Genomic DNA, 24,074 nt, shown 5'->3' with positions numbered 1-24,074 from the left:
AATGAGGACAGTGTGTCAAGAAGTAAATTATGATTGACGGTGTCAAAGGCGGCAGATAGGTCGAGGAGGATCAGGATGGAATAGTGACCTTTGGATTTGGCAAGGAACAGGTCATTGCAGACTTTAGAGAGTGCTGTTTCTGTTGAGTGTAGTGGGCGAAAGCCGGATTGAAGCGGGTCGAGGACGGCCTGAGAGGAGAGGAAGTCAAGGCAGCGGCTGTGGACAGCACGTTCAAGTAATTTGGAGAGGAAGGGTAGAAGAGAGATGGGGCGGTAGTTGGAGGTAAAGGTGGGGTCAAGTGATGGTTTTTTGAGAAGTGGTGTGACTACAGCGTGCTTGAAGGTGTCAGGGACAGTGGAAGTGGAGAGAGAGAGGTTGAGGATGTGACAGATTGAGGGGTTAACTGTAGGAGAGATGTTGGTAAGCAGATTGGTGGGAATGGGATCAGAGGAACAGGTGGTGCACTTAGACCTCCGACTGTAGGCTTGCAGTACTACCATTAGGGGTCATCCTTATTCTCCTAGCAGTACTACCATAAGACTACCGTTACAGGTCATCAGTACCATTTTGGATTCCGGCACCTCCTCAAGTGGCACCAAGGGGGACTGCTGCCACCTGGGGCACCACTGGTCACCAATGAAGACGCCCCAGAGTAAGTCATGGAGGTGGGGGGAGTACAGATCAGGTTTTTGTTTTCAGGAAGGGGCAGGATTTGTTTTCAGAGGGGGTGGGGTTTGTGTGTCAGGGGGGGGCTGAGTCGTTAGGGGGCCTGCTGAAGGGAGGGAATCTGGTGCTATTGTGGCCTTGGGTAGTGTGATGGAGGGGATCAGGAGGAGAACAGTACCACTGCAACAGAACACCATTTATCTATTTCCAGCTAGTCCTGCACTGTGTTACTTGCAGGAACAGGTAGCACAGTTGCTTCCACGCTATCTGCACTTGTATGTGGCATAATGCCCTGCACTGTGCTGTCTGCCCTGTGTGGTAAATGTAGGGCAGATGCTGTCCACTCCCCCTGCATTTACCACAAACAGTTTCTTCACGTAAAATGTACAGTAAGTGCAAAACCTTCTGTGCTCTAGTGAAAGGGCCCCCCAGTTTCAGCCTATTACTGATGTGTGGGTGTTTCTTTCTAAAATCTCTCAGTTTGAGGTGATATTAATTTAAAATTTTAATGTGAAATTACACTCATTAATTGCATAGCCCCAAAAATTCAAAGCAATGAACAGCATACATCACAATAAATCATAGAATAGTTAAGACAATATAAAATTCTGTCCTCTTCCTCCTCCTCCCATCCCAAACAGCTAAATTATGCTCAGTGGGTTTCTACCCATTTCTGAATGTTTATGAGGTCAGAGGAACAACTCCACATATTACAAAAGCAAATAAGGCTCTTATGAGTCAGTGTAGGAACCCACATAAGGGAAACCCACATTTGTTGTTATCCCTGATATGCAGTGCATAGCAAAAGCATTTTTTAAATAAAAGATGTGATTATTTTGGATCCATGCATATCTTTCTGCCAGATTTGGATGAATCAAGCCCACAATAAATGCCAAAATACTCAATGCTGGGTACTTGAATGGGACTCTTTGTATTACTAAAAGTGATTCAGAAGATTTGGTTGAATCTGGAATTAAATGTGCATTTGCAGGTGGACATGGTTTTCAACCACTTAAAATTCTTGCGTGTGGAATGTAAGTTGCTTCTGGAAGCGCAAGTGCAGGAGAAAGAATTAAAAAGGAACATCGAGAATATTATTCACACAGAATGACCCCCTTAGATTACCAACATTCTCATAAAAGGTTAGCTTGCTAAACTGGAGTATACATATGTGAGCGTCTCTGAGAAAAAAATGACTAAAGTCTCTCAGGTCCAAAATGTTGAGATCACTTTTCCCTCTAAGCTGAGCGGGAGATCTCTAACTGAATTGCTGCCAGCGAGAGGTGGTGTGTCAAAACTGTGTTTTCAATGGCTAGAGACAGGCAGGTTCCCTGGAGTCCTACAGAGCTTGCCTATCCCTCATTATTAAGAGCATAAGAATAGCCATACTGGGTCAGACCAATGGTCCATCTAGCCCGGTATCCTCTTTCCAACAGTGGCCACCCACTGAGTATCTGGGTATAATTCAACTGGTAGCATCCAGCATTTAAGGAAACAGTGACCACTGCCGCCTGAATACCAACTGGTGAATTTTTAGGGGATAGACTATGTCAGTCCTAAGAAATGAACAACGTTGAGGGGCCCTTTTACTAAACCGTGTAGGCGCCTATGTGCGCCCAACATGTGTCAATTTGGAGTTACCACCCGGCTACCACATGGCCTGGGCGGTAATTTTGATTTTTATGTGTGTTCGCTACACACGCTGGAAAATAATTTTATTTTCCAGCGCGTGGCGGAAACCAGGCATTAATTGTAATCCTACGCACGTAGACCCATTACCGCCCGGTTAATGTGTGAGACCTTACCACTAAGTCAATGGGTGGCGGTAAGGTCTCAGGCCCAAAATAGATGTGCGCCAATTTTTATTTTGCTGCACATCCATTTTTGCCCCCCTCCCCCAAAAGGCCTTTTTTGCAGCTGTGCTGAAAAATGGACCTGCGCCTGGCCAATATATGTGTCTACATCAGTGCAGGCCATTTTTCAGCACACCTTAGTAAAAGGACCCCTAAATTCCCAGCACAATTAGTGTTCTCACATCTATTAAAGTTTCCAATCTATTGAATTTTCACCATATTGACTACATAAGCAGTGGCGCTAGTTATAGGACCAATCAGAAGCAGCTTCTCCTTTATCAACTCTTCACAAGGGAGTAAAGGATTAGATTCTACATATCACGCCTAAGAAATCAGTGTCGAAACAAAATACGCCTAAATTTAGATGTACTTTCCAGAATAAGCCTACATTTCCAAGTGGTTTACAGACAGGGCCGCAGAGGGGGGAGGGGCAGGGGGAGTAAAATTCCCCGGGCCCGGGCCTCCAAGGGGGGCCCGGAGCCGGGGTCAGGCCGCCAGCGCTGCAGTCCCCAGTCTCACCTGCCTGCCTTCTCGGCTCCGGGCCCCCTGCATTCAAAGCGGCAGTCGCAGATCGCCTCTCTTCTGGCCTTCCCTTCCTGTGTCCCGCCCTCGCGGAAACCGGAAGTTACATCAGACGAGGGCGGGACACAGGGAGGGAAGGCCAGAAGAGACGTGATCTGCGACTGCCGCTTTGAATGAAGGGGGCCCGGAGCCGTAGAGGCAGGCAGGTGAGATCGCGGACTGCAGCGACGGGGGGAGCGATGGGAGGCGGGAGCAGCAGGGGGCGCGACGGGGGGGTGGCCTTGCCTCGGGCCCGGCCTAGTCTCTCGGCGGCCCTGTTTATAGACTATGCCAAGCGTCCATCCGTACAACTAAATTTAGTGGCAGGCAGTTATGGCAAGTAAAGCTTGGTGTAAAACCCCACACCTAAATTAGACTCGGACTGGGTGTATTCTATAATAATATGCATAGATTTATAAATGCCCATGACCAGCCCATTCCATGCCCATGGCTATGCCCCTTTTCAACTGCGCAACTTAGAATTTATATGCAGTACGTTATAGTACTACTACTACTACTTATCATTTCTAAAGCGCTACTAGACGTACGCAGCGCTGTACACTTGAACATGAAGAGACAGTCCCTGCTCGACAGAGCATACAATCTAATTAGGACAGACAAACAGGAAAAACAAGAGATAAGGGAATATTAAAGTAAGGATGATAAAATAAGGGTTCTGAACAAGTGAATAAGGGTTAGGAGTTAAAAGAAGCATCAAAAAGGTGGGCCTTTAGCTTAGATTTGAAGACGGCCAGAGATGGAGCTTGATGTACCAGCTCAGGAAGTCTATTCCAGGCATATGGTACAGCAAGATAAAAGGAACGGAGTCTGGAGTTAGCAGTGGAGGAGAAGGGTGCAGATAAGAGAGATTTACCCAGTGAACGGAGTTCCCGGGGAGGAATGTAGGGAGAGATACATCTCTCTATATAAAACGCACCTCCAACGTTCTAATGAAGCCTCTCTTAGCAAAGTGAAGGGGGTGAGATCGCATTGTGTCTGCCCCGCCCACGCGTCAAACGTGATGACGTCGAGGGCGGAGCAATGACACTCAACCAATCACATCGCTCGGCAGCGAAGCGTCAGGGAAGGAGGCGGCGCTCCCGACGTCTAGCCTTCCCTTCCATGTGTTCCGCCTTCTTCTGACGTCAAGGATGACGTCAAAAGAAGGCAGAACACAGCGAAGGGAAACCTACACGTCGGGAGCACCGCCTCCTTCCCTGACGCTTCGCTGCCGGAACTGCCACGGAGGTAAATTTAACAACAAGAAAAAAACAAAAACACGCATGTTGGGGGGAGAGAAGAGGGTGGCCAGTAAAGTACAACAATGGGAGCGGGAGGGCACGGGAGAAACGACAGCTTGGATGCGAAGGGGGGGGGGGGGGGGAGAAGAGGCCGGGCCTGGCTGGCACATGGGAGAGAGAGGAGCATGGATGCGAGGGGGGGTCATGGAAGGGAGAGAGGGGACTTGCTGGAAAAGGATGAATGGAGGCAGCAGGGGACAGAGGAGCATGGATGGCCATGGATTGGGAGGGCAGGGCTCAGGGAGAGAGGGCAATTGCTGGAAAGGGATGAATGGAGGGGGCAGGGGACAGAGGACCATGGATGGGCATGGATTGGGAGGGCAGGACTCAGGGAGAGAGGGGAATTGCTGGATAGGGATGAATGGAGGGGACAGATGGCCATGGATGCATATGGATTGCAGGGCAGGCCTCAGGGAGAGAGCGGAATTGCTGGATAGGGATGAATGGAGGGGCCAGGTGACAGAGGAGCATGGATTGGACTCACACTTTCACTCTGACTCTCAAACAGTCACTCTCACATACACTCTCCCAAACATACACACTCCGAGGAAAACCTTGCTAGCGCCCGTTTCATTTGTGTCAGAAACGGGCCTTTTTTACTAGTATATACATATAACATAGTAACATAGCAGAAAAAGACCTGCACGGTCCATCCAGTCTGCCCAACAAGACAACTCATATGTGCTACTTTTTGTGTATACCCTACTTTGATTTGTAGATGATAGTGGAGAGGTACCGAGGAGCTGCAGAGTGAATGCACTTATAGGTCGATAAGAGGAGTTTTAACTGTATGCAGAAATGGATTGGAAGCCAGTGAAGTGATTTGAGGAGAGGGCTAATATGAGCATAACGACACTGGCAGAATATTAGTTGTGCAGCAGAATTTTGAACAGCTTGAAGAGGAGAGAGATGGCTAAGTGGGAGACCTGTGAGAAGCAAGTATACACTTAAGGCCCTGTTTACTAAGGTGCGCTAGCATTGTTAGCATGCGCTAATGCTAAAGACACCCATAGGAATATATGGGTGTCTCTAGTGTTGCAGCTAACACTGCTAGCATGCCTACAGCACAACTTAGTAAACAGGTCCCTTAGACAGTTCTGTGTGTAAATTCTAATTAATGCCAATTAATGTCAATAATTTCTTGTTAAGTGGCAATTATCGGCACTGACTGGCTTAACTAAGTTGCACGCGCAAATCCAGAATACGACTGCATTTGTGCGCACAACTTAAGTCGAGCTGTATAAAATCCGGGGAATAATGTCTATTTATTTCTTCATAAGTCCATAATATCTACTGATAAAGAGCTGTTAAAAGAGTGGAGGAGTGGCCTAGTGGTTAAAGCACCAGTCTTGAACCCCAAAGGTGGCCAGTTCAAATCCCACCACTGTTCCTTGTGATCTTGAGCAAGTCACTTAACCCTCCATTGCCTCAGGTACAAACTTAGATTGTGAGCCCACTTGGGACACAGAACTATCCAGAATACCTGAATGTAACACACCTCAAGATTCTACTGAATAAAGTGTGAGCAAAATTCAAAATAATAATAATAAAAGGGAAAAGCCACTTCTGATTGGTCCTATAACTAACATCACCATTATGTAGTCATTATGGTGAAAATTCAATAGATTGGAAACATTAATTTCACAGATATGAGAACACTAATTGTGTTGGAAATTTTACGCTGTTGAATTCATGATCCCCAGCAAAGCCAGTATTTTGGGGGCTTTTTCAATAGTTCTAAGAAATGTGCATCTCTTCTATTTTTGTATTTTGCAAAGTACAGAAAGAAAAGCATTTCTGTTTCTCTTTTTCCAGTGTTATTCTGCTGACAGAGTAACTTTTGTGGGGGATTTCTCTTTCAGTTTTTGTCTCTGCTTCTAATTTGCAGTTTCTGTGGACCTGGGCATAAAACTGCGCCAGCGTCAGCTAAACGTTTCAGCAGGTCATTCGCAGTGATCTGGCCAGTTCTCTTTCAGACATTTTTCTTGGTCTCCCAAATCCTGCCTCGTCTTCAACAACTCCACATAACTTCTGTTTCTTAACAATGCTTCTGACACCTGAAATTGCCCTTCACATGTTTCCCGCTCCCAATTCAGTAATCCAGCTGGTTGATACTCAAAACGATTTAACCGGCTACTGATCCTTTGTTCGGGACTATTCGCTAATTTTCAGTGGCACTTCCAGTTATCACCACTGAAAATTAGTGGTTAGTGCCTAAATGAAAACCAGCTACTTTGACCGGTTAAATGTCAATATTCAGCACTTAACCTGCCAGGTTAACCTTGTGACTCTGGGCAAGTCACTTAACCCTCCATTACCCCAGGTACAAATAAGTACCTGTATACAATATGTAAGCCGCATTGAGCCTGCCATGAGTGGGAAAGCGTGGGGTACAAATGTAACAAAAACAAAACAAAAACATAAATCTAGTTTCTAGTTTCTCCTACATAGGCACGCAAATCTGGAATGAACTACCAAAAACCATAAAAACAACCCACGACATAATTAATTTCTGTAAGTTATTGAAGACCAATTTATTCAAGAAAGCTTACCATAATAACGCACCCTAATTGTCAATTAACAAGATATTCACTGGACTTTCACAATATCTAATTCTTTATTTCCTATCGCTCATACTAATTTTGAAGTTTAATATTCATGATTGTTTCAAGCTAAGTTATCCCGATTTTTTATTATAAGATGAACTTTCCTTCCTGAATACCTACTCCATTTCTGTCTCTTCTACCTTAACTATGTATTTCTTTTTTTCCGGAACTGGTAATCACCATTACGGAACTATGTAAGCCGCATTGAGCCTGCAAATAGGTGGGAAAATGTGTGGATACAAATGTTATAAATAAATAAATAAATAAATAAATGGGACCGCATAAAAGTCAGTCCTACCTTTAGGGTCCTTTTACTAAGCTGTGGTAAAAAGGGCCCTGTGGTAGCGGCGGTTTTTCCTGCACAGCAAAGCCCTTTTTACCACAGCGGGTAAAAAGCGCCCCCTCCAAAAAAAAGGCCATGTGGTAAGATAACCCTTACTGCGTGGTCATGTGGTGGGGAGCATTTACCGCCACCCACTGAGGTGTAGGTAAGAGCCCATGTGGTAACCCGACGGTAACTTGTCAACATGTGGAGAAGTGGCCTAGTAGTTAGAGCACTGGTCTTGCAATCCAGAGGTGGCCGGTTCAAATCCTGTTGTTGCTCCTTGCGATCTTGGGCAAGTCACTTAACCCTCCATTGCCTCAGGTACAAACTTAGATTGTGAGCCCTCCTGGGACAGAGAAATATCCGTGAGCTACTACTGAAAAAGGTGTGAGCAAAATCTAAATAAATAAATAAACCTGCAGTGATGCCCTGCTCCACAATGCTGAAGCCTGAGCTTGGTCCAGTATTATATATCAGCAAATAACACCAGCAAAGGTCAGCAAAATCCTCACTACCGCCAGTTGAATACTGATCCATAGATGTCTGCATTTAGGTGACCCCTTGCACATATAAATGTCTAGCCCTTTTACTAAAGAGTTGGCCCGTGACACCCACCCTTGGCTGTTAATGTACTATAGGTTTTTCTGCTTTCCACTGAAAAAAATGCAAAGCCGCTATCATCACCTTCCAAATGCCCAACACATCTGAGCTGAGGTCAAATAAAATCCAGATGTGTTGGGCGTTTGGAAGGCGATGATAGCAGCTTTCTGTTTTTTTCAATGGAAAGCAGAAAAATCTATTGGACATTAACAGCCAAGTGATAAACAGACTAATTTTCGAAAGAGAAGGACGCCCATCTTTCGACGCAAATCGCAAGATGGGCGTCCTTCTCACAGGGTCGCCCAAATCGGCATAATCGAAAGCCAATTTTGGGCGTCCTCAACTGCTTTCCGTCGTGGGGACGACCAAAGTTCAAGGAGTACATCGGAGGCGTAGCGAAGGCGGGACTTGGGCGTGCCTAACACATGGGCGTCCTCGACCAATAATGGAAAAAAGAAGGGCATCCCTGACGAACACTTGGACGACATTACCTGGTCCTGTTTTTATTACGACCATGGCACAAAAATGTGCCTTAAATGACCAGATGACCACTGGAGGGAATCGGGGATGACCTCCCCTTACTCCCCCAGTGGTCATTAACCCCCTCCCACCCTCAAAAAAATGTTTTAATATATTTTTTCCAGCCTCTATGCCAGCCTCAAATATCATACCCACCTCCATGACAGAATATGCAGGTCCCTGGAGCAGTTTTAGTGGGTGCAGTGCACTTCAGGCAGGCGGACCCATCTCCCCCCCACCTGTTACACTTGTGGTAGTAAATGTAAGCCCTTCAAAACCCACCACAAACCCACTGTACCCACATGTAGGTGCCCCCTTCACCACTTAGGGCTATGGTAGTGGTGTACAGTTGTGGGGAGTGTGTTTTGGGGGGCTTGGCACACAAGGTAAGGGAGCTATGCACCTGGGAGCAATTTCTGAAGTCCACTGCAGTGCCCTCTAGGATGCCTGGTTGATGTCTTGGCATGTGAGGGGGACCAGTGCACTACGAATGCTGGCCCCTCCCACGACCAAATGGCTTGGATTTGGTCGTTTCTGAGATGGGCGTCCTCGGTTTCCATTACTGCTGAAAATCGGGGATGACGATCTCTAAGGACTACCATCTCTAAGGTCGACTTAAATTTCCCCGACTGTATTATCGAAATGAAAGATGGACGCCCATCTTGTTTTGATAATACGGGTTTCCCCGCCCCTTTGCCAGGACGTCCTGCGAGGACGTCCTCAGGAAAACTTGGGTGCCCCTTTCGATTATGCCCCTCAAAGAGTTCTAAGACTGCCGTTGATCCAGCGGGTTGTGATGAAGAGGAAGGACAAGAACCTAAGTTTTAATGCTGAGGGTGGCAAGTTCTTCAATGATATAACTCCAAGAACTGTTTGAAGTATGAGATCAAAGTTAAGCCGCAATTAAGCCAGTTTGTTATTATTCAAGAGGGTTTTAAAAGGTTTATAATAAAGTGTTGGATGTTGTAATATATTTAGAAGTGGTATGTAATTTTGTAGTCAAATGCATATTCATTGGGGATATCTTGAAAATCTGACCGGCTAGGTGTATCCCGAAGACAGGGTCGAGAACCCCTGCCTCAGAAGATTTTTCCTTCATCACAAATTGTTTTGTAGGGTAATTATTTTATATAAAATATTTTCTTTTTTTTCTGATACAAATTGTGATTGAATGTTTTCAGTGAACTTTTATTGCTAGTTTTCGAAGACTTCACTGTTTTGGGGAAATGGCTAAAGGTTTACATGATAGCTCAGATTTAACAAATATTGAGGTGAAGGCTTTGTCTCATCATGATGAAAAGAAGTTCGTTCTCAGGGCTACACTAGTTCACGAATCCAGTTCTTGCATGAGATGGGCCATGGCTCTTGTCTCTTCTATGGGCTGGAGAAGAGGGTGGGACAAAAGAAGAAGATGACAAGTTTTTTTTGTTACATTTGTACCCCGTGCTTTCCCACTCATGGCAGGCTCAATGCGGCTTAAGTTTGCTAGGTATGGACAGCATCCCATTCATGAATTCAGCAAGGATCTGGACAAGAGCGCAGGAATTTTTCTCAACTCTCTTCTCGTTGCACCCAGTTAATCATCATGCCTCTATCATCCTGTGAGAGGGGCTTCCAGTCCTTAGTGAGTGAGACAGAACAAGGCTGGATGAGCCATTGATTCCTAGCTGACTGCCCGACATGACCTAAGCTAGATGTCACAAGGAAAGTCCTTGAGACTGTAAGCTCTTTCAAGCAGGGACTGTCTCTTCATGTTCAAGTGTACAGCGCTGTGTATGTCCAGTAGCGCTATATAACTGATAAGTAGTCGTAGCATTAACAAGCAAATGATAGAATTTGTGTCGCATTTTTAACTATGTGGGTCCTGACTAACACCTTGGAGGTGGTGAGGTTGCCAATCTCTTGCCATAATCCAGTGCTGTTACTATGTTAACTAATGGTAGAGATCTGCGAGACATATAGAACTAGTAGCCCATCTTATTGTCTGGTGATGGGAGGCGGGACTGGTGGTTGGGAGGCGGGAAGTACTGCTGGGCAGACTTGTACGGTCTGTGCCCTGAATAAGGCAGGTACAAATCAAGGTAAGGTATACACATATGTTTGTCTTGTTGGGCAGACTGGATGGACCGTGCAGGTTTTTTTCTGCCGTCATCTACTATGTTACTATCCAGCTTATAATCGAACGAGAATAACGCCCAAGTTCCGACCTAAATCGGGAGATGGGCGTTCTTCTCACAAAAACAAATAAAGCGGCATAATCGAAAGCCGAACTTTGGACGCTTTCAACTGCACTCCGTCGCGGATGCGGACAAAGTTGACGGGGGAGTGTCGGAGGCGTGGTGAAGGCGGAACTGGGGCGTGGTTATCACCCGAACAGAGATGGGCGCCCTTCGCCGATAATGGATGCGTTTGTAGCTAGAATTTAGGGCACTTTTCCTGGACCCTGTTTTTTGACGAATAAGGCCCCAAAAAGTGCCCTAAATGACCAGATGACCCCCAGAGGGAGTCGGGGATGACCTCCCCTGACTCCCCCAGTGGTCACTAACCCCCTCCCACCACAACAAATGATGTTTCACAACTTTTTACTTTCACCCTCAAATGTCATACCCTCCTCCCAAGCAGCAGTATGCAGGTCCCTGGAACAGTTGTTAGGGGGTGCAGTGGACGTCAGGCAGGTGGACCCAGGCCCATCCCCCCCCTACCTGTTACAATTGTGCTGCTTAATGCTACTAGTCGTCCAACCCCCCCAAACCCCCTGTACCCACATGTAGGTGCCCCCCTTCACCGCTTAGGGCTATAGTACTGGTGTAGACTTGTGGGCAGTGGGTTTTGAGGGGGATTTGGGGGGCTCAACACCCAAGGGAAGGGTGCTATGCACCTGGGAGCTCTTTTACCTTTTTTTTTTGTTTTTGTAAAAGTGCCCCCTAGGGTGCCCGGTTGGTGTCCTGGCATGTGAGGGGGACCAGTGCACTATGAATCCTGGCCCCTCCCACGAACAAATGCCTTGCATTTATTCGTTTTTGAGCTGGGCGATTTCATTTTCCATTATCGGTGAAAAGCAAAAACGCCCAGCTCACACCTAGGCGAATAAAGCATGGGCGTCTATTTTTTTTTAAAAATACGGTTCACTCCGCCCCTTCACGGACCCGTTCTCGGAGATTAACGCCCATGGAGATAGGCGTTTCTGGTCGATTATGCCCCTCCATGTTAACTAATGGTAGAGATCTGTGAGACTTATAGAACTAGTAGCCCATCTTATTGTCTGTGTGGATTAAAAGATCCTTGCCAAAGTACTATCAACGACACTCATTACTGTACAGGCAGAGATGATTCATCCTGAGTCCTATACAATCCTATTCCATTCCATTTTTACGTTGGCATTTGATGTTGTGACCAATACTCTATGGATCAACTTTGAAATCGTTTGTATACAGATATATGAAGCAGATGTTTTGAATTTATAATGTGTGTATTTTTAAGCTTTTGGACCAAGATCGAGCAAGCCTTGCCAGACTCCTGCTGGTTTTATTGTTTGTATTTTTTTTTTAGTATTTATATATATATATATTCCGTGGGGAGCTTCAACTTATTGACAGCAATCTTTTGTGTGCCTTGTTTTTTAAAGAGTTTTCGAGGGATTGGTGGATCATTTTTTAAGTTTCCTTGATGACTACGGGGCTCATTTTCAAAGCAACTAGACTTGCAAAGTTACATACTCCTCTAAATGGAGGTTTTTTTTTTTTAATTCATTAAGCCCCTATACAAGTTTGTTTTTTTTATACAGCACATTATGGGGCCCTTTTACCAAGTGGTGGTAAAACGTGGCCCGTGGTACTGCTGGCACTGCAGATTAACCGCATTAAAAAAAACATCTAAAATATAGGTTTTGAAAAACGTCAATCTGCCACTTTGAGCTGCATTTTTGGACGTTTTTCTATTTCAAAAGGAAGTCCAATAGTATCAGAAATATAAACATTTAACATCGCTATAGAACAATCATAGAACAAAAATATAATAAATAGCATGGAAGAGCATTCAAATAACATAGATATGATAAGATATCATCACAAAACAAATTAAACAATAGGCACACAGAGCATTCAAATAACATAGACATGATGCTAATGCTGTTTTAACAACACAATGAGCCATCTTAATAGGTAGCCAAAGAGACAAGTGCAATTGAGATATATAGACAAGGTATGATGGGTGGTCCAAAGTCATTGGGATAGGTACTGTTGATGAGTGACTAAACTGAAGGCAAATTCTATAAGCTATGAGGAACAGGGTGTACAGCAAGCTAGTCCAGGTGTGGAGTGAGTGCAGAGTCAGTCATCACATGGTTAAAATCAGCACATAAGAACAGCCATACTGGATCAGACCAATGGTCCATCTAGCCCAGTATCCTGCTTCCAACAGTGGCCAATCCAGGTCACAAGTACCTGGCAGAAACCCAAACAGTAGCAACATTACATGCTACCATCCCAGGACAAGCAGTGGCTTCCCCCATGCCCATCCCCACATGGTCCAGCATATCTCCTTCTCTCTCCTCCCTCTGTGGTCAAGCAAGTATCCTTCCCTCCCCATCTCCTAATAGTCCAGCATTCCTCCACCCCAACCCACAAGGTCCAGCGTATCTCCTTACAGTCCCCTCCCCAGCTGGCCCCTCCCCCCCCCCCCCCCCGGGGTACCCTCCAAATTTTTTCCCCTATAGAGGCCAGTGTTTTGACCTGCTGATTGCTCCCTTCTTGGTAGTGCTAGGATTCTGTGCCATGAGCCTTCAATCACAGCTACTGTTTCTCCAAGAGTCCTAGGACAATCAAAACAAGCATTACTTTATTGACCTCATTCTCCACAGAAGGTGACAAAAGTCACCTTTTGAAAGCTTATTCTAAGCTGAAGAATTTACTTTTATTATTATTATTACGGAACCCATAATATATTTGCAGCTTCTGATGTACTGGCTTACTTCTTGAAGTCTGCTATACTTTTTGTATTTGTTTTGCAGGGGCTTCTGCACCAGACTAGGCCCTAATATTTGACGGGAGAATATCCAAGCGCTAGAATAGATGTGTAATGTAGAGTGAAATTAAGGAACCAGATCTTTTAGAAACATTAACGCTCAATCAAATTATCTTTTGTGCACACCAGTGGCGTAGCCACAGATGGGCCTGGGTGGGCCACGGCCCACCCACTTAGGGTTCAGGCCCACCCAACAGTAGCACCCGTTTATTGGGGATCTCCAGTTCCACCAGCTGAAGGCCTCCCCCTGATGGTAATGAAAACGCTACTCTCCTTGATACTGTCACCTGCGCATGCTCAGTCTTCAGCACATGCCTGCTGCAGACTGTCAAGGTGGAAAGAAGCGTTTTCTCGCCAGCTGAATATTGGGGGGGGGGGGGGGGAGAGAACACTTGGTGCCCACCCACTTCTTGCCTAGGCCCAGGCCCACCCAAAATCTGTTGTCTGGCTACACCCAGTGTTGCCAGGTGGGCGGTTTTACCGCCCAATTGGGCGGTTTTCCGCGACCCGCCGCGGGTAATTTTTGCCCGCGGCGGGTTGTGTTTTTTTGGGCTGCTTTTTGGGCTTCGGGGCGGTTTTTTGGGCGGCTTTTTCGGCCGCGGTGGGCGGGGTTAGTGACGTTTTTGGGCAGGGTTAGTGACGTGGGAGGCGGGGCCGATGACGTTGGAGGCGGGGGCCGATGATGGGGGAGGTGGGGCCGATGACGGGGGAGGCGGGGTTGATGACGCGGGGGCGGGGTGTCAGGGACGGGGTTTGAGTTTGGGCGGGTTTTGGGCTGGATTTTGGGCTCCTTTGGGCAGGAAAAAAATTTTCCACCTGGCAACCCTGGCTACACCCCTGGTGCACACAGAAGTATGAAAAAGATGTAAGCAACTGTGCTGCCAAACAGTCACAGGATTAGGAAAAGCTGTGGTAAAATTCGCTACTTTTGCCACAGTCTTATGTTTGCGAATCTGAAGAACACCGGAGGGCTTGAACGGAAAATAAAGCCTTAAAGTTTCAAAGGATCGCGATGCAGACTAGTATTGGAGGGAATTGAAAAACAGCGCACGTTGCACATCAAAGAAACAAACAAACAAAGCCAAACGTTATGTACCGGGGGAAGATGGGCCTAAAGCCAAAGAGGCAACAGCCTCTAGGCATCGGGGCTGCAAGTTTCTCTACAAGTGCCCTCTTAAGGCTTGAACTGGGAATTTCCTCGTTAATTCATGTGGGTTTTATGTTCGTTAAATACATGTGCCAACCAAGATTAATGACTGTTCCAGCCAACAACCATCTGAATCTTTCATTTATTTAAAAAAAAATAAAGTTGGGGGAGGGAGGGGGAAGCAGTAGTTTCTCTCATTTTCTGTGCACTGCATAAGGTAAGAAAATAAGGCGTTGTTACATAAATCGATTGTCCCCATTTATTTTCAACAACATGCATGATTATTTCGGTACCGGAACACACAGCTCCATTGCTCCTCACCTTACTTCTGAACAGTTTGACAAAGAGGGGCGTCAAAAAAGAGACCCGTTATTTTTTTCACGAAAAACAAAATCAGAGGCACTGAACTTTGTGTGGAAAGCAAAACAAGCAAACGTGTCTTCTGAGCTTACCGTCTTCATTTAAAATCCACGGTAAAAAGGCGAAGGTGGACTTGTAGGCACAAGTGCTGTCCTCGAAAGCGCAAGAACCCAGCGGGAGCTCGGCCGCCGCGGCACACTGCCAACCTGCGAAGGAGATACAAAGAGAGGCTCAGTGCACAACAGACACCAGCTCGCTGCAAGACCAGCGTGCACACTCAGAGACTTGTCGTTTCAAACCGTGCAAGTGCAGCGTGCACACTCGTTTCAAACTATGCAAGAGCAGCGTGCACACTCAGCAACTTGTTTCAAACCGTGCAAGTGCAGCGTGCACACTCAACTTGTTTCAAACTGTGCAAGAGCAGTGTGCACACACTTGTTTCAAACTGTGCAAGAGCAGCATGCACACTCAGCAACTTGTTTCAAACCGTGCAAGTGCAGCGTGCACACACAACTTGTTTCAAACTGTGCAAGAGCAGTGTGCACACAACTTGTTTCAAACCGTGCAAGTGCAGCGTGCACACTCAACTTGTTTCAAACTGTGCAAGCGCAGCGTGCACACTCAGCAACTTGCTGGATACATGCATTTGTTGGGTGCTTGCTTTGGGTCTTTTTGCCCTTTCAGCAGCAGCGCACGCTTTAGCTCTGCAAGCTGAGAAGAAACAGTGCCGACCGTTCTCTGACCTGTCCCGAAGGCTTGCGAGCAGTGAAAGCAACCCTTCATTCAATGCAAACAAGCAAGTCAATGTGCAAGAGTGTAGAGAAAACAGTTATAGCAACCGGTCACAACGCAAACAAGGCTTAACACTTACCTTGCACAATGAGGGAAAGCAGCAGAAGCCACATGGTTGCCCTCGGGGTACAAGTCCTGATGCACACAGGCGAAAGTGGCCACAAGAACAAGCAGGACAAAACGTGCAGCACGACAGCAAAACGCCTTCCTGAAAGAAACACAAATCTTCAAAGCTAAACAGACTCTCGCTGGCAGTTTTCTTTTTCCCGGTCTGTCAGGACTCAGGAGAGGGAGCGTCCTGTCCTGTCCCAGTCAACAGTGGGGCTGGACTGGGATCGGTCGAGGGGAGGAGAGCTTAGCTCTCTCCTTCTGACACCCAGGGAAACACCTCTGATAGCAGCACTGTTACCCCTTCATCCTCCCCTTCCATTCGGCTGCTGAAGCAGTCGCCCGTGAATAGAGTGAAACAAAGAAACTGCCCCAAGCCGTATGACCCACTTGCATACGTATAATTTGCTTGCTTATGAACATAAGAATAATAATAATACGTATAAAGACAAAGCAAGGGCACTACGGTTGACCTCAGATTAAATATTTTCAGTAGGAGTTTCTTAACCGCTTGCTTTGAATCAAAAACAGGTGTTTTCAATGGTTTTGAGTTTATTTTGGCAAGAAAGGCGAGTCTTCTTGAGTTACACTGAAATATCATCTGTAGCGAGTGTGAGGATGCTGAGTAAGCCACTCCTTCCTGTCGCTGGAGCCTTTGGGTTTACCTCTCTTGACCCTCTCAGAGAGTAATGTCTCCAACAACTGGGTTGTTTCTGCTCATACCAGGGGCTAGCTAAGGGGGGCCACGGGGTCCTGAGCCCCCGCAAATTTCTTCCAGGCCCCTCCTGGTTTGGCTGGTGGGGGTCCCCAACCCCCGCCAGCCGAAGCCTTCCTCAGCGCGGTCTCCGGCGCAGCCGCGTTGGCTGCCTGCCCCCTGCTCTTCTTTCTTCTTGCTCCTTTTGTGCACACTGACGCGTGTCAGATGCCACTTGGCGCGCGTCCGTTACTCGCGTCGGAAAATAAAAAATATTTTTCAGACTCGCATAGCGGACGTGCACCAAAATGGAAATTACCAAAGGCCCACGCGGTAACTGGGTGGTAATTCCAATTTGGCACACGTAGGCGTCTACGCGGCTTAGTGAAAGAGGCCCTAAATTTCTCAAACTTACTGCTAGTGCCCTTCTTCACACATAGTACCAAACAGAGCCTTCCGGAGTTCATAGGGCAGGTCTGGGGGGAAGCGAATGGGTGTTACACTGCAGGGGGCATAATGGAAGGCCACTTTTTACACTGTTGCACTTTGTGTTTTAGTGGCTGCTCCAATCCCCCTCTCCATTGCACATCTCCCAGGGCAGGACTCATGTTCAATCCGATGTCATTTCTTTACTGTATTTCTTTTCCCAACACTAGCCTGGCAGAAGCAGAAGATTTCAAATTATTATGCATCTCCTGCTGCCAGCCTGTAGGAGTACATGTGGCTAAGGGGATCAACTCTCAACATAGGCAGGCTGCACACCCTCTCGCCTCCCTCACTCGCCTTTACACTTAAAGCACACAATGACCAGGCATGAAACAAATGTTCTTTTTGGGAATAAATGGCCACAGCTTTATTGAAAACACATTAAACAAACCCTAGGAAGCACCCGAGCCTTGGGTTTTATGTTGCGGATGCTTCTGCTCCTCGCCATGCCTTTCCAGCTGGGGAGCCTGCATCACCGTCCCACGTGGCGGCCAGCCATGACTCCGTCCCCAGCCTGGCCGAGCGTCCATCTGCTTGGGACTGCACCCCAGACCAGTATTCCACCTGTCATGTATAGCCAGCGAGGTGATTAGTCTGTCACCAGTAAGTGTTCCTGTCCCTTGTCTGAAGCGGCCGAGCTTCTTTTTGCCTGTTGTTCCAGCACATCCAACAGTTCCCAGGCTCGGGTGCCTCCGCTGCTGTGAGAATGCTCAATAATTCTGTGTAACAAGCCTAGAGGGAGACAAATAACAATAATTCCCCTTGGCCTACCCGTGCCCCCCCCCCCCCCCCCCCGCAGCATTAAACATCAACAATTTCTAAGCAGAAACATAAAGAATTAATTCAATTTGACAGTGGGCATCGTAACATAACAGTAAAATTGCTTGCGGTTGGTAAGCTAAGACTAGTTAACAGTTTGAACTAACTAGAGATAAACCCTGTGCCCCACCCCGGGGAGAGCGAAGGGAGGGCTGGGAAACTCGTGCACTGCTCGCTGCCGAAAAAGAGACTCCCCCGTCTCGTCAACAGCTTTTTATGCAGTGCTTGGGCTGCAGAGCTGAGATCCCACCCTCTTCCGGCATCCCGACCAATGGCTGCCAGGATCCCCCATGACGTCACCCTGGCTGGTGGAGAAGCCGGAAGAGAAGGGCAGCTCGGGCCGTGGTGCTGCCACGTGGCAGCCGCCATGTTACGTGTGGCTACTCGGCATGCACCTCGCCAGCCTTCTTGTATGTGACCACATGGCCCACACATCTTAGATCATAAGAACTGTCATGCTGGAACAGACCAAAGGAGGCCCAGTATCCTGCTTCCACGGAGCAGTGACGATGGTTTTCCTAAGACCTGCTAGGGCCAATCTGTCAGTCAAGGTGGGGACAAGGCTGCGAGCAGGTCAGTAGTATCTCTAGACAGAAGTATTGGGGGTGACAATGGTGAGGCAAGTCAAAGTGGTATTTCTGTACACATCATACTCACTACCACATCACAACCCCTCCTCTACCTTTAAAGACAATACATGAAAAGTTCCAAGGATCTTCTATGCATTCCAGTACTATTACTCTGAATATCTGCTCCGGGTACAGAAAAGGCTAGTCCCAGCTCTGTCACAGGGTGCAGTATGTACAGGAAACATAGCTAGATACGTTTGCAAGTTATTTTTAATCAGGCCAATGGACTCAATACAAATGGAATAATTTATATATCTTTGTCATATTTTCTTAATCTGCATTTCTTGATTCTTGAGGATTCTCTTTCTCCCTGTCTTGTAGGAAGCCAGTGCAGAGAAAATAGATATGCTGTTATTTATTGAAACTGCACGGCCCCAGTAAGAAGCTTAGCAGCAAAGCCTTAATACTAGTTTATGGAAGTCCTAAATACATGGAATTACAATAATCTAACTTTGATAGAGCAAGGCTTTGTAGAACCATTCTAAACTTGGCTGATGGCAAAATATTTTAAAATATGCCAACAAGCCTTAGCCTAGAAAAGGCTGTTCGATCTGTGATTTCATCGTCAGCTGAGAGCCCAAATAGACTCCAAGGCTACATACCTGAGATACAACTTCAACTTGAGTTGACTGAAGTTGAATAAATGGGGACAGTTGAGAATGATAGATCACCCTGCCATCATAATTATGGTTTTCAAAATATTTAACACTAATTTGTTAGCAGACGGATGGGGATGAGTGAGATTCCAGTGGGGATGGGCAGGGATGGGTAAGATTTCTGTCCCCGTGCAACTCTCTAGTTTGATCCACAGTGAGGCTCTCTTGCTGCACCAGTGCTGCAGGCACAGCCTTAGGGTTGTTCACCCAAAAAGGATGGGTAATGGCCAGGAGGAACTGTAAATATGTAGATACTGTAGGATTTAAAAAATTGGACTAAAGAATTTACACCATATCCCTGAGTCTTGGCTCCGACTTATTTGTACAGAAAATACCTGGTTGGATTAAATTGATTTGTTTGACTCTGACAGGATTGTTTGCCTCCAGAATACGAAGAAATCTGGAAGAACCGCCTGGAGTATTTCTTTGATCCAGAGTGAAAGTTATTTACTCCTGGACTAACAAAGCAAAAGGTAAAGAATAAAGAAAGCCTGGCTTAACACCCTACAGCCTACCGGAGTAAATCTGGCTCCGGCCTGCACCCAGCTCAGCAAGAAAGAACACTTTTAGAAACTTTGTTTTGTGGCCCTGGTCTCGGGTGCTGACCCGAGAAGAGCCTTGGTGAGACCAGGGTTACACTAGTATTCTACAAAGGAAAATAGATAGACACTTACTTTCCATTATAGAATGGCTCCTACCACATGTCCTCTCGGTGTCTAATTGGAGACACCCAGTTATAGAAATAGAATTGCCCCCATGTGCTTTTCTAAAAATATATTGAAAAGATCTAAAATAGCAGACTTCTCCACAAAGTGATTCAGTTGCAACAATACAGTCTTCTTAATCAGCTTAGCCATTATTGGCATGGAAGAGATAGGAAGATAATTACTCAAAATTAAGTGATTCTTTCTTTAACAGGGAAAACACCGTCTTCCAGACATCAGATACAACTCCTGACCTCAGAGAAGCATTAAGCAAAGCACCAAGAGCTGAAGCAACTTTCTCTCTTAGCTGCCTAAAAATAAGTGCAGAACAATGGTCCAGAAGGAACATAGATGGATTCAATGTTTTTCAATGTTTTTGAGATGGAACGAATGTCATTATCCCTAACAGACATAAGCGTCAATGAGGTGCGATTGAAACTCAATACAAATTACCCAAATAAAGGAGCTGGCTCAATATTGGCAGTGCTCTGTGTCAACAGATTCAAATTCTAACCTCCTGGTCGCTAAACATGTAATCACAATCTCCTGATCTCCTCCCGGATTAAAAGAATATACAATAGACTCACTTTTACTGCTAAAAAAGCTTGCAAAATCATCATCTGAAACAGACAAGAAACCCTGAGCATGAATTTTTTTCTGTGGTATATATTTCACAGTTGAAAACAATTCTCATGGGTGATTAAGTGCCAAACTAATCTTGGACCGAAAATTCATTCCTAATAGAATCAACTGCATGTCTATAATCCTTTAACCATTGTTGGAAAAACCTCGGAATCTCCACTAGAATGTGCCCTTTTCCATGCTTTTTTGCACATCTAAGCCCTTGCTTTAATTTCCATAGTGACAAATCATACCACCTATCCTTACAAGTTCATGTTTGTTTAAACATTTGAAAGGGAGCTATTTCATCTAATGCCTTTATCAAGGAGTCATGTCAAAATGTAAACGTATCATTAATCTCAAGACTTTGGATACTTGACAATGTGGGTAGCCATCATTGGAGCCGACTCTGTGGGTGCTGTGGGTGCTTGAGCACCCCCAATATTGAGAAAATTGCTTGTAGGGGTCCAGTGAGGGGTTATTTCCATTGGGCTTAGCACCCCCAATAATTTTGAAAAGTTGGCTCCTATGGTAGCCATCACTATGCCAATATTGCTGTATTAATATGTGGCCTCACCATCTGGCCAGTATTGTCTGCTTTTAAGTGAAAAGTCTCAGGAACTACTTTCAAAGAAAAAAATGAAACAGTGGTTGGTCCATGTGTTTGTAACCACAGAAAGGCAGTATATCAAATACCATCCCCTTTCTCTTTCCTTAAAACCAAACCAAACCTTTGTGCTCTCTTAATCATGCAGTATCTTGGAGCAGTGTATATTAAGGTATATGTTGTGACTGTAGCATATTTCTAGAAGTATCATGTAAACTTGTTATTTGTTGTTATTCATAAAAAATATTTTTGTGTTGTTTTATTTTAGATTACCCCTAATGCAGCCACGTGGCAAATCATGGTAATGCCATGTTGTTGTTTTTTTTTAATTTGCTTGGTTGTTTTCTTAAAGTTTTATAAACAACTTATCTTGGTTTACTCCCCTCATTATTTTTCAGTTTCTGCATTTTTTCATATTTTTCAGCGTTTAACCTTCTATAGCTCTCCAGTCCTCCCCCTTTCAGTGCAGAGACTGTGGTAGGATCCAGCCAATGAGAAGGCTGCTTTAGTTATAGGAGGAAGCTCTGGAGAGGCCTTGGAGAGAGAGCCAGTGGAACCAGTAAACATGTGTGTGCGGGGGTCGGAGGGGGGGGGGGGAGATTAAGGGGTGAGGAACAGATATTGAGAAGACAAAGAAAGGTTGAAGTAACTGAGGAACGTGTGAAGGGTGTGTCTGTTGCAGGCAGCACCAGTTTAAGGCATGATTCTTCCTATTCTTGCATTTAAATCAGCAGTGGTGCTGCTGGCAGTGCAAGCAATCTAGTGGTGCCCTTTGATGAATCTTTTTGCTGTTATCAGCAACCACACCCAGTTTGGATTAAAGTTTTACATGAATGTTCTTTTAAACAGGTGGCAGGTGGAGTGACACATCAGGCTGGTCATACGTTAAATTTGATTTTTGGTTTCAACCCCCAAAACGATCAGAGAATTGGGATGGTCAGATCATTTTCTGATTACCGCAGATTTTCAATCTGAAAATGATTCAAAGGTGATTGATGAAGTGCCATTAGTAGTTAGGAGGAGGCCTAAATTTGATATGGATGTACTGAAAGATCTTTGGAGGCAGAGATTAGTGGTTACCGATGATATGAATCAGGATCAGGATGATATAGTACATGTCTGGACAAATTTATTACTGAAGTCATTAGTTTTAGTAGCACCTCAGTGAACTGTAGAATAATAAAAAAGTTAAGGAAAATGGTCAATAGCATATTGCTGCATTAAAAGAAGTACACAGAGCAGTGAGAGCAACTGAGCAGACATGGAGACAATCCAGAGATGTTGAAGATCATGACACATATATAATAAAATTAGTAGAATATAAAGCTTTCGGTGACACAACTAGAAAATTATTTTCAGGAAAAAATTAGGATGGCCAAAGGAGCTATTTCAGACTGTAAAGTTTTTGATTAATGGGTATGCTGATGAGTTTGATCAAAGTTTATCTCCTCAAAGCTATGATGATTGGCTTCTTAAAAAATTATGTATGGATGAAGCTCGAGTACACAGAGCCTGCTCGGAGATTGAGCCTCTGTTGGATGTAGTGTCTGCATTGTGGTCAGAATTTCAGGTAGTGATGAAGTTCAAGTAACAGTATGAAATCTCTCACCCTCTCGTGCTTTTGATGATCCATGCTCTTCTGATTTGTTTCGGTCATTGTTGGATGTGATTGTTTCAATGCTGGGAAAAACAGTAAGTAAATCCCTAATAGAGGGGAATTTAATTGATCGCATGGACTAGCAACTGTGAAACCTCTGTTGAAGGGCTCTGTAGATATGTCTATACCTGGTAATTATAGATCGATTTCAGTGCTACCTTTTTTGGCTACAATAATTGAGAAGGAAGTTATTAAAACAACTGTTAGATTTTACTGAGAGGAATCATGTGTTTAATGAGTTTCAGTATGGTTTTAGAAAATATCACAGTGTTGAACTGTAGTTGTTATCTATGACTGATTAATTAAGAATTGCTATGGATCAAAATGTGTGTTTCTTTTTGGTTACACAAGAGATTGCCTCCGCATTTGATATGGTTAATCACACCATCTTGTTGAAAACACTGTATGATTTGGGTATTCGAGGTAAGGTTTTGTAATGGTTTAAGTCATACCTGCAAGATAAATTATTTGTAGTTAAAATTCATACATATTCAGTAAACCGTGGTGTTCCTCAGGGGTCAGCCTTGTCTGTGTTGCTTTTCAATTTATATATATCTTTTTTGAGTGTGGTGTTTCAGAAATTACAGGTACCTTTTTAGAATATATGCTGATGATATACAATTCTTTTTTCCTATTATGGGTAATGTACAAGATCTGTCTGGGACTCTATACTTTGATAAGATCACTGAAGGGATGCAACAACAAAACTGAAATTTTGTATGTGGGTATGCAACCAGATCCTTAATGCCTTCTGTGTTGAAATTTCACTGTTAAGCCTGTTCTTTAGAATCTAGGATTAATGTTGGATTCAAATCTTTCTATGCAGAAACAAGTTGATTATGTAATCTTGACTTCCTTCTTTCAGCTTCATGTTCTTAGCAAGCTGAAGGGGATGTGTCTGATCATGATTTCGGACAATTAATGTGTAGAGCCTGGTTTTAACAAGACTAGATTATTGTAATTTGCTCTATTTATGCATGTCAACTGCAAGAGTTCAGGTTCCATAGATTGTCCAAAATGCAGCATCACGTTTAATAACTGGTGCTTTGAAATCAGATCAGATTACACCTGTTTTGAAGAAGCTTCATTGGCTACCAGTAAAATATTGAGTGGTTTTTAAAGTACTAGTTCTGATTCATCAATGGATCTATTCTGCGATCCCAGTTTATCTTGTGAATACACTGCCAGTGTATCAACCAAGACAAGCTTTACTCTCTGAAGTAGCAAAGCAACGTGTTCCTGTAAGTACAGCTTATCACTTTGTCGATATGCGTAATCAAACCTTTTCAATTCCTGGAGCGAATATGTGGAATCATTTGCCTGGACATTTAAGACTGTGCA

At 45.0% G+C, this 24,074-nt stretch overlaps 1 protein-coding gene across 2 annotated transcripts in view; it reads right to left on the bottom strand.

Annotated features, from left to right (window-relative positions):
* MAMDC2 (MAM domain containing 2) overlaps positions 1-16,058 on the bottom strand; it is a 207,194-nt gene extending 191,136 nt beyond the window's left edge. For both annotated transcript variants that reach the window (XM_030193853.1, XM_030193854.1), the window contains exons 1-2: positions 15,832-16,058; positions 15,053-15,166 (exon numbers count right to left, since the gene is read on the bottom strand). In XM_030193853.1, coding sequence (XP_030049713.1) covers positions 15,053-15,166; positions 15,832-15,865 — 148 coding nt within the window. In that variant the 5' untranslated portion in view covers positions 15,866-16,058. The remainder of the gene's footprint in view (positions 1-15,052; positions 15,167-15,831) is intronic.
* Between the last annotated feature and the right edge of the window lie 8,016 nt (positions 16,059-24,074).

Source organism: Microcaecilia unicolor, chromosome 2 (genome assembly GCF_901765095.1).
Source record: "Microcaecilia unicolor chromosome 2, aMicUni1.1, whole genome shotgun sequence".
Lineage (NCBI taxonomy): Eukaryota > Metazoa > Chordata > Amphibia > Gymnophiona > Siphonopidae > Microcaecilia > Microcaecilia unicolor.
This window is presented reverse-complemented; position numbering and strand designations above follow the sequence as displayed.